This window comes from Bos javanicus, chromosome 25 (genome assembly GCF_032452875.1).
Source record: "Bos javanicus breed banteng chromosome 25, ARS-OSU_banteng_1.0, whole genome shotgun sequence".
NCBI lineage: Eukaryota > Metazoa > Chordata > Mammalia > Artiodactyla > Bovidae > Bos > Bos javanicus.
This window is the reverse complement of record NC_083892.1, coordinates 42,231,148-42,245,010: the sequence shown is the minus strand read 5'-3', so window position 1 is coordinate 42,245,010 and position 13,863 is coordinate 42,231,148. Positions and strand designations below refer to the sequence as shown.

The following is a 13,863-nucleotide window of genomic DNA, read 5'->3' as shown; positions in this document are numbered from 1 at the left end:
GTGTGCGGGGCCTCACCAGGCTGTGCCCCTAGCTCCGCGGACCAGGACCGCTGGGCCGGGCCGGCCGAGGGCGCCGCCGCTCCGGAGAGGAGAGAGGGAACTGCCCGGACATGGCCGGGCGAGCGGGCGCTTTGGCGTCGGGCGCCCTCCGCATGGGACAGCCCCAGGGCTGGTAGCTGGCCGACGCCAGATGGACCTTGACCCGCGCGGCGGCACCGCGTTCGTGCCGAGTCAAGGCTAGAGGGGCACGGGCGGGCGGCGCTCCGGGGGCGCCCGGAGGTCCAGGCCGCGCTCGTCCGGGACCATGAAAATGATTCTGGTGCGCAGATTCCGCGTGCTCATCCTGATGGCCTTCCTGGCGGCTTGCGCGCTGCACCTCGTGCTGGATCTGCTGCCCAAGCTGGAGCGGAGCGCCGCGCGGCCCTCGGGGGAGCCCGGCTGCTCCTGCGCGCAGCCCGCGGCGGAGGCGGCGGCCCCCGGCTGGGCCCAGGCGCGCGGACACCCCGGAGGGGAGCTGGCGGCCGCAGCCTCCGCCGCCGGCGACGCGGGCTGGCCCAACAAGCACACGCTGCGCATCCTGCAGGACTTCAGCTCCGACCCTTCCTCCAATCTCACATCCCACTCGCTTGAGAAACTGCCCCCCGCAGCAGAAGCGGCCGAGGGCGCCCCGCCGGGGCAGGATCCTGGAGTCCGGCGCCCCCCAGATCCGGCTCACCGGCCGCTCCCCCGCGACCCCGGCCCGCGTGGACCTGTGCTGCCCCCTGGCCTGAGCGGGGACGGCTCCCTCCTAACCAGGCTGTTCCAGCATCCACTGTACCAGGTCCCCATTCCACCTCTAACGGAGGGCGATGTCCTCTTCAACGTGAACAGTGACATCAGGTTCAACCCCAAGGCAGCTACGGCGGAGAACCCAGACTGGTGAGTGGGGCGGTGGTCATTGAGGTGGGCGCTGGAAGGCTGGACTCCCGAGGCAGCCAGGAGCCATTTGAGAATAAAGACCCACCCAGGGCTGCTTCCCAGGAGGTGCCCTTGCACATCCGAGGTGCTGTGTACAGAGCGTCAGGGTCAGGGACTCCCCGGGGCGTGGACCCTGCAATAGGAGCCCCAGGAAGGGGAGTTTGGGGGCACGCAGTAGGCAGGCTCCAGGCACTGCCTTTGTCTCCAGAATGACCGCCTCCCTGAGGAGGACTGCTGGGCGGCTGGGAGCTCTTCCCTGTGGCCACTGGCCTGGAAGGCAGGCGGGGCAGGCGGGAGCCGGGAAGAGTCGGTTCTGCACTTCCCGGAAAGCAGTGCTGGCCTGCAGGGCCTGATCTCTGGCTCACAAAGGGACTCGGGCAGGGAGCGAAAGCGCTTCCTTGGGAAGCGACTGGCTGCCGGCTTCCGGGGACTTGGCAGCGCTGCTCTGGTGGACACGTCAGGAGGGTCTGAAGCAGCCTAAGGAGCTTTGTAAACCAGTCCCTGACAACAAAATTAGTGAGGGCATGCTGACCCCCCTGAGGCATTACTGAGGGGTTCTCCCAGCCAGGGTGCCAACCTTGCCAGCTGCAGACAGCAGCGGCTCCCTAAAAGGCAAGTGGCGTCCCCCAGGGGCATCCCTTTAACCGCTTTAAACCCCTGCCCCCAAGGCCCTCGGCCACACAGACCAAAGTAAGCAGATGCTGCAGCCCAGGTGATGAAATATTAACCAGCAGCAAGGCCAACATAAATAACTACCTGCGAAAGGTTACCCAAGCAGCTGAGGGGAAAGGCCAGCTTTCCAAAACATCTCATAAAAGCCTTTCTCCTTTGCATTTGGATCAGGCCCAGGGTTTTCAGTCTAAACACACCAAGCTGTTTGGTAGCCTCTGAGCTTTGTCTGCTGGCCAGGTTCACCGAAATGCTCAGCAATTTGAGAGGCGGAGCCGTGAGCCAGGCCTGAGCCTCTTTGTAGGAGAGAGAGCGAGCCTGGAGCCAGCAGTCAGTGATGGGGCCCCTGGGCAGCTTCTTGTGACCGTCATGTCCGTCTTGGGGCAGCATTTGGCTGAAAAGGCCTCACTTGCAGGTGAATTAGCACTTCGACAAGTTCCGCTGTTCCCTCCGGCAGCAAACAGGCTCTGTCCTCCCTCCGACTGGCCCTTTGACTCCAGAGACAAGGACGGGCCACGTGGGCAGCAGGTCCTCGATTTGCGCCTGGGCTGGAGTGAGCACCACTTTCCTCTCTCCCCACCCAAGGCTGCTTCCTGAAAATCAAATTTAGCCTCTTGCATCATTGCTGCCTTGAAGCAGAATACCCAGCGAAGGCTTCCGCCAGACTGGGCTCATCTGCTCCCAGGAAGGCAGCAGCCCCTCATACCCCAGGCTGGCAACGTGCTTGTCAGGCTGTTTCAGAGACCCCAGGACAGACCCGGCGGGGCCAGGCCCTGACAGTCTGGGTTTGGTCTCCTTTAGTTATAGCTGTCTGCGGCGTCTCTCGAGGGTAAGTGAGAATTATGGGCCCTCAGATATGTTATTAGTCGGTTGAACAACAGCCACAGAAAAAGTGCGGACGTCGCAGGGTCCTGTTTGAGCAGAGGCTCCTCTAAATAAACCCACGTTTGTTTGGATCCACAGTGAAAACTTTGGCATCGGGGCCAACTCCCCCGTCCGTCCTGAGGCCTTGCTGTTTGTCCTTTCCCTGCTGACCTGGGTCACCTTCATTTGTGCAGGCCACACGAAGGTCCTGAGGATGAATTCCTGCCCACCGGGGAGGCGGCCGTGGACTCCTATCCCAACTGGCTCAAGTTCCACATCGGCATCAACCGATATGAGCTGTACTCTAGACACAACCCAGCAGTGGGGGCCCTGCTCCAAGACCTGGGCACCCAGAAGATCACCAGTGTGGGTAGGTGCCCTTGTGCCCGGCCGGCTCCTTGCTGAAGCATCACCTCCTGGGCGAGTTATACCAGCAGCCTTCCTGGAGGAGGCACCCACAGGCCTTCAGTGCTCTCTGAGAGGATGTGGGGGAGAGGGAAGGGCTGCTTTCTGCTCCAAAACAAGCGAGGCAGGACAAGATGCCACCCAGCCCACCCTGTTGTCCTGCCGGGCAGGGGGGTGGGGGCCAACCCTGCAGGTGAGGAAGGGTCAGCCCTGGCAGCCGCAGGGAGACACCGCAGAGAGGCCAGAGGCTCCTGGAGCTCACATCTGCTCCTGGATTCGGGGTGGACGGGGAGTGACCGGGGCTCCACTCTGCCCGGGGCAGAGCGCCATGCACCGAGGTGACATCTCTGAGGACTTTGGGATCTGCAGAAGCAGAGGATTCAGGGCATCCAGTTACTGATTTCAAGAAAATGTGTTGGCGGTGGTCTCTAAGTGTGGAGGTTCTGTGCCATTGTTCTCGGGCCTGTAGGAGATTGTCTGTGAAGGTCCCCGGTTAGTCACCAGTGGCTCCCAGAGCAGAGGGGGCGGGCAGAGGCCCTGGGTGGGAGGAGAAGTCCTGGAAGGCCCAGAGGGTGGAGGAGGACTCAGGAGCATAGTGCTGGGAGCAGGGGGCTCCAGGCAACGTCTTCCTGACGTCGGGACTGTCCTGTGTCTTAAAGGTTCTGCTAACCCGGGTTCTGTCTGTCTCCGGTGCCAGGGAGCTGGGTGTTGCCTGCGAGGCTGGCGGCTGGGGGTTCCCAAAGCTCCTCAGAGGCCGCGCTGGGTGTCTCAGCCCGGCGCTGAGTTATTTCTGGCACCCGCCCTCTTCCTAGCTGTTCACCCTGAGAGCATGATGAACACCCTCCTGGCCGGGGCAAGGTGGTGGTCTCCCCTCCTCGACGCCACCCAGGAGGAATCTAAGCGCCTCCAGCCTACCCGTGTGCTGGAAGGCGGTCTGTGCGGCCGGCGGGGACTGCTGGGGAGAAGCTGCAGCTGCCGCATCCCCTGCCCTCCTGAGCAGACGAGGCTGTTAGAGAAACGCCCAGTGTGGTGACCGCTCATCGTCTGTTCAACAGGCTCTCTTGAGCACCTTCCGCGTCTCAGGGCCCTGTCTGGGCAGGCGGCTGGGGTAAGCCCAACCCCGGCAGGCTTCTGCAACATCCTGACTTGCTTGTTCCTGGGGGCCCGGAAGTGCACACAGGATGGGCAGAGAAAGTCCAGGGCGATAAGGGAGGAGGGGACCGCCAGCCCGCAGGACTGGGTCCTGGATGGGGCAAAGGCTTTCACAGTGGAAGCCAGCAGAGGACACAGGACTTTGGGGAGAAACTACACCAGCGTTTGAAAACTAGGGTTTAGGGGACCGAAGCATTCACGCTTGCAGGCCACTGCCCACCGTGGTCTCCCATCCGTCCAGTAGGCTTGGGCACATTGCGTCTTAGTCTGGGAAGCTGGCCTATGCGCCAGGCGTGTGCTGCACTGACTCGGGCTCTGAGCAGGGCCTTGGGCAGAGGCAGGGCTGGGAGCACCCCACAGGCTGGCCAGGCTCCCCTCAGTCCTCAGGGCACGGCCGGCCGCATCGCTCTCACCAGACGTTGCTCTGGGCCCAGGGGCCTGGGAGCCCTGGAGGAAGAGGGTGGGCCTCGTCCGTGCCCTGGGGACTGACCTTGGGCCACCCCGTCGGGTCTGCCCGTCCCAGGCTTGGTGCCCAGGCTGCCTGACATCCCAGTGGCCCACCCCCAAGCCCCAGCCTGCTCTGTGCCCAGCAGTGGGGCCTGGACTGAGGGCCTGCCCAGCTGTGTCCTGCGGGCTGTTGGAGCTGCCCTCGCTGCTGGACGACCCTGGCCAGCTGGCCCTAATCTGTGGGCCGGTCAGAACCCAGGCTGGCACTCACAGGCGCCCAATGAGCATGGGAAGACTGGTGATGGTCCTGGGCAGCGTTCCCCGCAGTGAACAGCAGGCTCAGTGTGTCCCAGCTCCCCCAGTCATGGGCCGGAGTGGCTCTGGGCAGACAAATCCAGCTCTGTGGGCCTCCTGGAGTCTCTGCGGATCACAGAGGTGGTCATAACCTCGACCCTGTAATCTCCAGCTTGCAAATCCAAAATCATAACCCATTTGACAGTAAAACCCGACCCAACATGAACGGACATGGAGGCAAAACCTAAAATGAGAGGCTGTTTCTGAATCTTCGTTTTTCTCTCTTGGAGTGAACGTTCTCATGTTCCTCTGCGGACATGGCAGTGTGTTTTAAGTCCCGGGCTCTGCCCCTGCCCTGCCCCGCCCCGCCCCGCCCCAGCTGCAGGCCCTCTGGGCTGGATGCCCTAGAGGGTGTGTGTCTGAGGCCTGCCTCGAGGGCTGCTGAGAGGTGGGAACAGAGGCTGGGGCACCTCTGCACAGGGTGGCAGTGCTGGGCAACCCGGAGCCTGGTGAAGGCCTCAGCTGGACGCTCAGCCCCACTCTGCACGGCCTTGGGCCTGGAGGCACTCCTGGGAACTCACACTCAGGAGGAGACCCTCTTCCTGGAGAAGCAGAGCGTCTCACTGGGAGTGCGGCTGGTCTGGCCAGGCACAGGGCTCCCCTGGAGAATGGACGCTTTCCCTGGGGCGGGGGCGGTGGGGTTGGCTCTCCCATCTGGCTGGACGTTTTGATTAAAAACCCCAGTGCTGAGACAGTGGCTTCTGCCTGGGCCCTTGGCCTCACAAAACCACAGGGTGGATTTAGAGACAGGGGTCCCTGGACAAGAGCTGTCTGCCGCTGGGGGCCCTGCCCTGGCACTACTCTGACCTGTGGGTGGGAGCAGCCCTCAGAGGCCCCTGGGAGCCTGGGGTGCAGCACTTTGGGGAGCCTGGAACCGCCCTTGGGGTCAGGGTTCAGCACCGCCGTCCTTTTGAGCTTAGAATGGAAGAAGAGCTAGAAATCCAGCCTGTCTCCCAAGTCCCATCCTGCAAATAAGCGAACAGGCCTCCGAGAGGGCGGGCTTGCCCGTGGTCAGCTCATTCCCGCCCCCAGCTCCCGGCTCGGTCCCGCCCTGAGTGGTCTCTTCAGTCTTGGAACGTGAGAGAAGGTGTGGCAAAGAGAGTGGCTCCTTCCAGACCCCCAGAGACATTTCTTTACCGCTGGCTCCTGGCTGCGTGGTAATGGCCCTTGGCCGCCTTTAAAGAGTTCAGATATTGTCTGCCTCCGTGCACCTTGAAGCCAGGCCTGTGGAGGTCTGGGCTTGCTGGTGACGGTGGTGACGATTAAATCGATATCGTGGACAATTACGCATACAGAGTAAATGACACAATTGACTACTCTGTGCTCTGAGTCATTTAAAAAGAAGTCACGTTGCAGGAGAGGATTCGGGCAGCCTCTGACCTGAAGCGCAGGCCCTGCTGTTGTTTGTCCAGGTCAGGACGGAGCTGTGGGTGGAGGTGAGCAGAGGAGATGGCTCCACTGGATGGACTCTCCGGACACTCACTGGCCTTCTCTGGCAGCTGCCCCAGGGGTCTGGGGGCCGTGAGGCCACCCTGCCTAGTGAGCAGGCCCCTCAGGAGGGCAGCTCCTGTTCCAGGAAGGCCACAGTCCCAGGCCCACCCGGGGACACCACTGCTTCAGGCCCTAGTGCCCGGAGCTCTTCCGACTCAGCGGCGGGGAATCAAGAGTGCCCTGTAAGCCGGATGCCCAGCCTGGGGCCAGAAGGCCTCCGTCATCCCGGAGGGAGGACCCAGGCGCCTCAGGGCTCCAGGGGGAGGCGGCGAGCAGCTGCATCCCTTCCCTGTTCTCTCCGCTGTCGGGCGAAGCGGAACACAGAGTCCCCATGGTGCTGACCCAGCGCCCGCTCCGTCCACGCTGAGCTGACGGTGGCCGCGGCCCTGGGCTCCAGCGGACGGCGCTCTGAGTGGGTTCCCGAGCCCCGGGCGGGAGCTGCTTTCCAGCGGGGGTGCTGTGGTTTCCCTTTCCTGGGAGTGGGTCTCAGCCCTGCCCCAGCCCCATGGGGGTGCTGGGCGAGGGTGCGGAGCCCCCTTCGAGAGAGGCGGCTATGGGAGAGCGGGGAGCCAAGCGCCCCGCTCCTGTCTATGGCCCTCCCATCCCTCCGATCCATCCACTGTCGCCCGTTTCCCAGGCCTGGCCACCCTCCTGCTACGGCTCCTCCAGCCCGGGCAGCCCTTCCTGACCCTGAACACGCTGCCTGTCTCAGGCCTCCGTTCCTGACCCGCCGCGCCCGGGTCTCCGGCTCCCCTCTCCACCAGTGCGTCCGCGCTCACAGGCCTCTGTGGGCAGCAGGTGACCAGGCTCTTTCCCTCCCACTGCAGCCATGAAGTCCGGCGGCACACAGCTCAAGCTCATCATGACCTTCCAGAACTATGGGCAGGCGCTGTTCAAACCCATGAAGTAAGTGCCGGGGCAGGGGGCGAGGGTCGTGAGGTTGCGTCTCAGCCGCTCAGCCCTGGTCTCCTCACCAGAAGGCAGCCAGGCTCTATGTGCATGGGCTCAGCTGTGCCCTTGAAGCTTTATTTCTGAAGCTAGCACGTCAGCTGATTTGACCCCTGATCCCTATTCCAGATAAAATAGAAACTGTGCTCCCAAAATCAAAAGGAAGCACTCAGTGGCATCTGAAAATTGTGGGGACGGTGGACAAGGGACGTTTGGAAGGCAGATAGCCCCGGAGACTCAGCACGTGCATCTGTGGCCTGTGGTGTCCACCCTGGCGGTCCCGGGGCTTCAGTGTCTCCCGTGGGCTGTTCGGTTAGTTTCACATGGGCCATTTCTGTCCTGATGAGAGGGTTCATCGTGTTTAAAGCACAGGTTGCACCCCCAGGGGCCCATGAGGCCACTCTGTCAGTGTGGAAGGGAGTCCACGTCTCCTGTGGACTCGGGGAGACCGCTGGCCGACCGCTGCTCTATGACTGTGATGACCACCTGGGCTCACATGCCCCGTGCTCAGGAAGGGTGATGTGGGCTTCACGTGGGCCCCTCGGGCCCTGGAGGAGACGGAACTCCCTGGCACCGCGGGCACCTGCGTGCCCTCTCAGGCTGGAGCTTGAGTAGAGGGGCCCCTTCAGGCCCTTGATACCTCGGCGATGTGCTGGGGAGGAGGATGCTCTGGGCAGGGGCAGGCTCCTACACTCACTGCTGGCCCAGTGACCAGTGGGCCTGGCCCTCCCTGGCAGTCACAGGAATCCAGGACAAGAACCAAAACCCACCACATCCTTGTCACCCCCTCAGCTGCACTTTGGGGCACAGGCCTCTCATCTCCAAGATGCATCAAACACAGTCCAGCAGATCAACCCCAGGTGTGCGCAGAGCCGCGGGGTGGGGAGGGGGGGCACGCCTGGCCCTGGAGGGCAGGAGTCCAGTGGTGCGGGCAGGGCAGCCTCTGCAGGGGCCCCGGGGCTCGGGGCTTTGTGTTGCTGGGACTCTGGCGGCCCACCAGGGCGGTGGCTCTGGGCTCCGCACCTTGGCTTGGGGTGGGGGTAGGGGCTCTCGGGGGACTGTCCCGGGTCAGTCCTCACCTTGGGCATCCAGCCGTGCTGTGCGTGCAGGTGCCCTGGGGCCACGCCCGTGTTAAGGGCTTGCACACTGTGATTTGGTGCTCAAGCATCTCTGTGGGTTAGAGGACACGCCACTGTTGTCATTGTTCTGCCACGTAAAGATGCGGGAACCAGGGCTTGGCAAGGCGGTGCAGACCACCCAAGGCTGACCCAGACTCTGGAGCCTCCCAAGGCCAGGGCGCCCAGCCTTGAGCCCCTCTCGGCCTCCCCAGCCTCCCCCTACTGCGAGGTGACCGTCACCTCTGTGGTCACAGGAGGTGTGAGTGGCAGCCTCTGTGCCCTGGCAGCCGGGGCAGCCAGGCTCCGGAGGCCGCTTGGAAAGGCTGCAGAGTTCACACCTGCCCTGAACTCTCTGCCCTCAGCCTGTGTGTCCTGGGAAGGATGTCAAAGTTCCTGTCGGAAGGCTGCGCACGGAGGGACAGCCTAGGGCGTGGCCCGTGTCCCATGGGCTGAGGCTGAGGCCGGGCTGAAGCGTGGAAACGGTGGGGAACCCCCAGGGGCTGGGGAGGCTGAGGCCGGAGGACGGGTGTGCGCACGGCCAGCCTCCCTGCACGCTGCACTCCCGGGCAGCTGGCCCTGGCCGCAGGGCAGGCTCTGCTAGGCTCACGCTGCTGACCTCATGCCCTGGCCAGCCCTCCTGCCACTCTGGCTGGCCTGGCCCAAGCCGACCCTGGCTCTGGGCTCTGACCCACCCCAAATCCGGCATCCGCTGAGGTCTGGTCACTGGCAGCCGCCACCCTCCCGATGACCCTGGGGCACACCGTTCCTGCCCCTGCGGCCGTGTTCTGAGCAGGAAAGCAGCTGTGGTTTCTGACCATAGCATTAAGAAAATAAATATATGATTAATAATTCCCTTAAAAAAAAAAAACCAACTTTCTTCGGTGAGCTCGTAATAGCTCTGCAAGCTGAATGTTCTGAATTAATCAGGTGGTAGTTTTTCTCTGAGATCCTGAAGGACGTGTGCTGAGAGGACCCAGACAGGAGTGGTCCTGGGGTGGGAGGGGAGCCTGGCTGGGCTGCAGGCTGCGGTCCCCGTGGTGTGAGGGGGCCACTCATGGTCTAATGGGTATATTTTAATAGACATTGAAAAATGGATAACTAGCACGTTGGTCTGTCAGTTGCGGGATAGTCTTGCTTTTAGTGTTAGAGTAAGATGTTTTAACACCTTTATCCAGATACAATTCGCATAGATCGCAATTCAGCCACTTGGAGTCTGTCACCCAGTAGCTCTCAGCACATTCACAGAACTGTGCGGCCGTCACCACAGTGTTGAACTGCTCCGTTACTCCGGAAAGAAACCTTGTGAAGAGCTGCCCTTCCTCCAGGCCTGGACACCACTAGTCTGCTTCCCGTCTCCGTGGACTTGCCCATCCTGGGATTCCACGTGGACAGCGTCAGTCACTGTTGGCCTGTGCGTCTGCTTCTCTCGCAGAGCGCTGGGTGTTCAGGGTGCCCACGGCGTGGCGCGTACCTGAGCCTCCTTCCTTTCTGTGGCTGAACACTGGACAGTGCTGCCTGGTGTGAGCGGCCGCGTTTTGCTCAACTTAGTTCCTTTCTGTGGCTGAACACTGGACAACGCTGCCTGGTGTGAGCGGCCGCGTTTTGCTCGACTTAGTTGCTTTACTTTACTCTCGCCTGTCAACGGGTATTTGCCTCAGCTCCGCTTCTCGAGTGCATGGGCGGCGGCATGTGAGCATCTGTGTACAGGCCTCCAGCTCTTTGGGTGAAGCTTGGGAGCGGCACTGCCGGGTCCAGAATAACGGTGCGGCTGCTGAGAAGCTGCGCCGCCTCTCCCGGCGGCCGGCCTCCCCAGCGATCTCTGCAGGCTCCGCAGCCCTTGTCTGTATGGTCCCTGTTGATCCTCACCATCCTGGTGGGGGGTGGGCCGTGTCTCTCTGCGGTTCTGACTCACAGTTCTCTCTGGACTGATGACTGCGAGCATCATCTCACGTCCTTGTTGGCCATTTGGATCTTCTTTGGAGAAGCGTCTGTTCAGGTCTTTGCCGCTTTCTGTTCAGTTGGTCGTCTTTCCGTTAGTAAGTTGCGAGAATTCTTATTTGGGTTCAAGGCCCTCATCACACATGGGAGTCTTCTGAGGCACAGGGTTCTCGTTTGGAGGACGTTGGATCCGACTATCGTGTTGCTGCCGCTCGTGCTCTGGTGCGGTATTTAAATTTTAACGTCAGAAGAAGTCCATGCTAGCTCGCAGTGGTGCCGGTGACGTGTGTGCCTAGATGGAAGCCCTGGTGTGTCCGCAGAGACAGGAGGCCTGGCAAGGCCATGCATGTGTGACCTCCAGTAAGTTCCTTCCCTCCCAGGGACTCAGTTTACCCAAATGTCAACGAGGGCATTGTAGGCAAAGGACTGAGGTCTAAACTCTACTGGACTGGCTTTAGGAGACAGGGCACCACGTTTATGAAGGGAAGCCGGGAGGGTTGGTGGTTTGGCGAGGCCGGGCGAGACTGCACAGATAAGCCAGAGTGTACATCAGATTTCACCATGCTTCTTAGAAAGGAAGGTTCCAGGCCTGCTCATGACACTGGCTGTGACCACCTCCTGGCATAAATGTATATTCAGCCACCGCACTCACACCGAGCCCAGCCTGGCCTCCTGCCAGGCTCAGGGGCAGGCTTGACTCAGGCCTGGTGCTCCTGCCTCTGAGGGCCTTGACCATGGGGTGCGGGGCCTGGTGCTCAGGCCTGGTCTGCAGGACGGATGGGGGAAGGAGGGCTGAACACGCGTGTGAACGTCAAGTGGGCATCACCCCAGGCCAGGAGTCCAGCCTGGAGGGGGTGACACATTCTAGGACTGGGTGGCCTCTGCAGGCTGGAGGACCAGGGCCACTGTGTGGAGGACTACCATGTGGCTTTCTAAACTGAGATTAACTTAAACGAGATGAAGTTGCAGCCTAGTCTTTCGCCACACCTGGGCCATCAGGGGTTGCACGTGGCTGGTGGTGCCATGTTGGACATGCCCAGAGTCACAGAAAGTTCCCTGGGACAGAGCTTGTGGGGAGATGAGGCCAGGCAGCTGGAGAGAGGCAGGGGCCAGGCCCTGGCGGGCATCTGGACTGGATATGATCTCTTCCCGCGCTGTGCAGGGACAGAGCTGGGAGGGCGGGAGGGCTCCCCGGGAACAAGAGGTGAGGTGTGGGGTGAGGACGGGGACAAGCCTGGGTCCTAGAGACTCGTCGGGGCAGGGGGAGGCAGATGCCCTGGGCCCGGGGACAGACTTGCTGGGGCCAAGAGAGTGAAGGCTTCCGGCCTGGGGGACAGTGGCCAGGCGGCCCTGTCAGGGGTGTCCAGGCGGGCCAGGAGCATGGGGCAGGGCTGCATCGTGGAGGGCATTCTTTCTGTAAGACCTTGCAGCCCCCATGCCATCTCTGGGCTGCAGTCGCCTTCTGCTGCTTGAGGCTGGACAACAGGAAGCTTTGGGTCCCGGCCCTTCTGGGACTTATCTGTCTTCAGCCAGTGAGGCCGTGGGTTCGTACTGGTGGGGGTCTGGGAACCACTGCAGCCCCCTCCCCAGGTCCATCCTTCCTGACTGTCTGGGTGTCCTGAGGTTTTCAGTTTTGAGTTGTAGGCATTAGAAGGATGACAATGATTGAGTGAGCTGTTTAGGGTGCACAGCTGGACGCAGGCTGCAGACCCAGCTGCAGCTGTGCTTCTGCTCAGGTCGCTGGCCAGCAGAGACTCATCACTCCCCGCAGCCTGGCGAGGCTGCTTTGAAATCCCTGTCTCCACCAAAACAGCCGGGTGACCACCTGAGAGTTTGAAACCCAGAGCTACCACGCCCTCTGTGCTGCATGTGGTTTGGGATCCAAAGCATGTTCAGATGCAGGGAGGGAAGGGAAGCACACGTCCCCCAGGTCACTTTGAGGCAAGAATAACTCCAACAGCAAGGCGACACCCCCGGGACAGACGGGCCTGCTGCTGGAACTCTGCAGACCCAGCCTTGCTCGCAAACCAGAAGAGAAAGAGAAAAGCCCCGTGGGCCAGGCTCAGGGAATCTGAAATGTGTCGTTTCAAGTCTGGCTTAACGAGCACCTGTCATCCAAGGCTCGGGAGCTGGGGGGACAGTGGGAGGTGCCCCCAAGGAAGGCCCCAACCTGGCCTGGAGGCAGGTGGGGCTGAGGTCGTAGGTCCAGGAAAGGGCACCACGCCAGGCCTCATGGGCCAGACAGAGAGGCCACTGTTGCCTGTAGCCGTGGTTGTAGACAGGCAGGCTGAAACTCAGAGTGGCCGGGGACATGCCCGAGGGCACCAGCCAGCAGGAGGTGGAGCTGGAAAGACCACTGAGAGTGAGCGTCACTCAGTCGTGTCCAACTCTTTAGGGCCCCGTGGACTATACAGTCCATGGGATTTTCCAGGCCAGAATACTAGAGTGGGCGGCCATTCCCTTCTCCAGGGGATCTTCCCAACCCAGGGATCGAACCCAGGTCTCCTGCATTGCAGGTGGATTCTTTACCAGCTGAGCCACCAGGAAAGCCAGTGTGATGGAGTGGCCACTGCATGGTCCCTATTCAGATCTCAAAGCAGTGGCCACTGTGATCTTTGACGTCACTAACATGTAGGTTCCTTCCTGGCTCCTTAAGTGTAGTAGAGTTCGATTGTAACCCCACCTGTCCACACCATGTGGGCATCGGGGCTGTCGTGGGGAGCCGTTACCGCCCGGGCCATGTGGGCATCGGGGCTGCCATAGGGAGCCGTTACCGCCCGGGCCGCTCAAGGCATCGGGAAGCTTTTCTCGCTCCAGAGTCGGAGACCACGGTGCCGCCTCCCCAAAAGCTCCAGAGGGTCCCTCCTGCCTTTTCCCTCCTGAGTGTGGCGTCGAGTCTCGGCTCTGTGCCGTGGCCACATCACCCGTGTTTCCACCTCCATTCACGCGGCCTGTCCCGTGCATCCCAGTCCAGACCACCCTCTTCTTATGAGGACGTCGGGCACTGGATTCAGGACCAGCCCGATCCACGGGATCTTTTCCTAGTGAATCCCGTCTGCCACGTCCCTATTTCCGAGCAAGGCCACAGTTACAGGCTGGGTTGGGACTTGAGAAGACGGCGCAGCCCTCTCCCACACACAGGTGAGCCGAGCTCTGTGCTCACACCGCTGCCCGCATTGGTTTCCTCTGTATGTTGGACAGCGGGGTGATTAGATCAAGGGTGAATGTCGTCAGTGCTCATAAAACGCACCACAGCTTTAGCTTTACCAACGCTTCGAGTTCCCCACTGTCCCAACTTCTCAAAATATAGATTTGCATTGACTGGAGCGTTCATACAGAAATGCAGGTGGTAAGCAGATCTTTGCAGCACAGGAAGTAACCAGGTGCCCAGGTGCCCAGATCAGGAACAACAGGCAGCCCCGGCTCCCGTGACTCCTGCAGTTTCCGCCTCCCAGGGTGACCCCTGCCTTCCCGTTCCTGACACGGGAATCCTCACTGCCTTGCCCCGCTCCCTTGCTGC

General features: G+C 61.5%; 1 protein-coding gene across 1 annotated transcript in view; it reads left to right on the top strand.

Annotated features, from left to right (window-relative positions):
* Positions 1 to 298: 298 nt before the first annotated feature.
* The window catches only part of FAM20C (FAM20C golgi associated secretory pathway kinase), a 33,880-nt gene continuing 20,315 nt past the window's right edge, over positions 299 to 13,863 (top strand). The window contains exons 1-3 of the mRNA XM_061402449.1: positions 299 to 918; positions 2,685 to 2,860; positions 7,167 to 7,245. Of these exons, the coding sequence (XP_061258433.1) occupies positions 305 to 918; positions 2,685 to 2,860; positions 7,167 to 7,245 (869 nt within the window). The 5' untranslated portion in view covers positions 299 to 304. The remainder of the gene's footprint in view (positions 919 to 2,684; positions 2,861 to 7,166; positions 7,246 to 13,863) is intronic.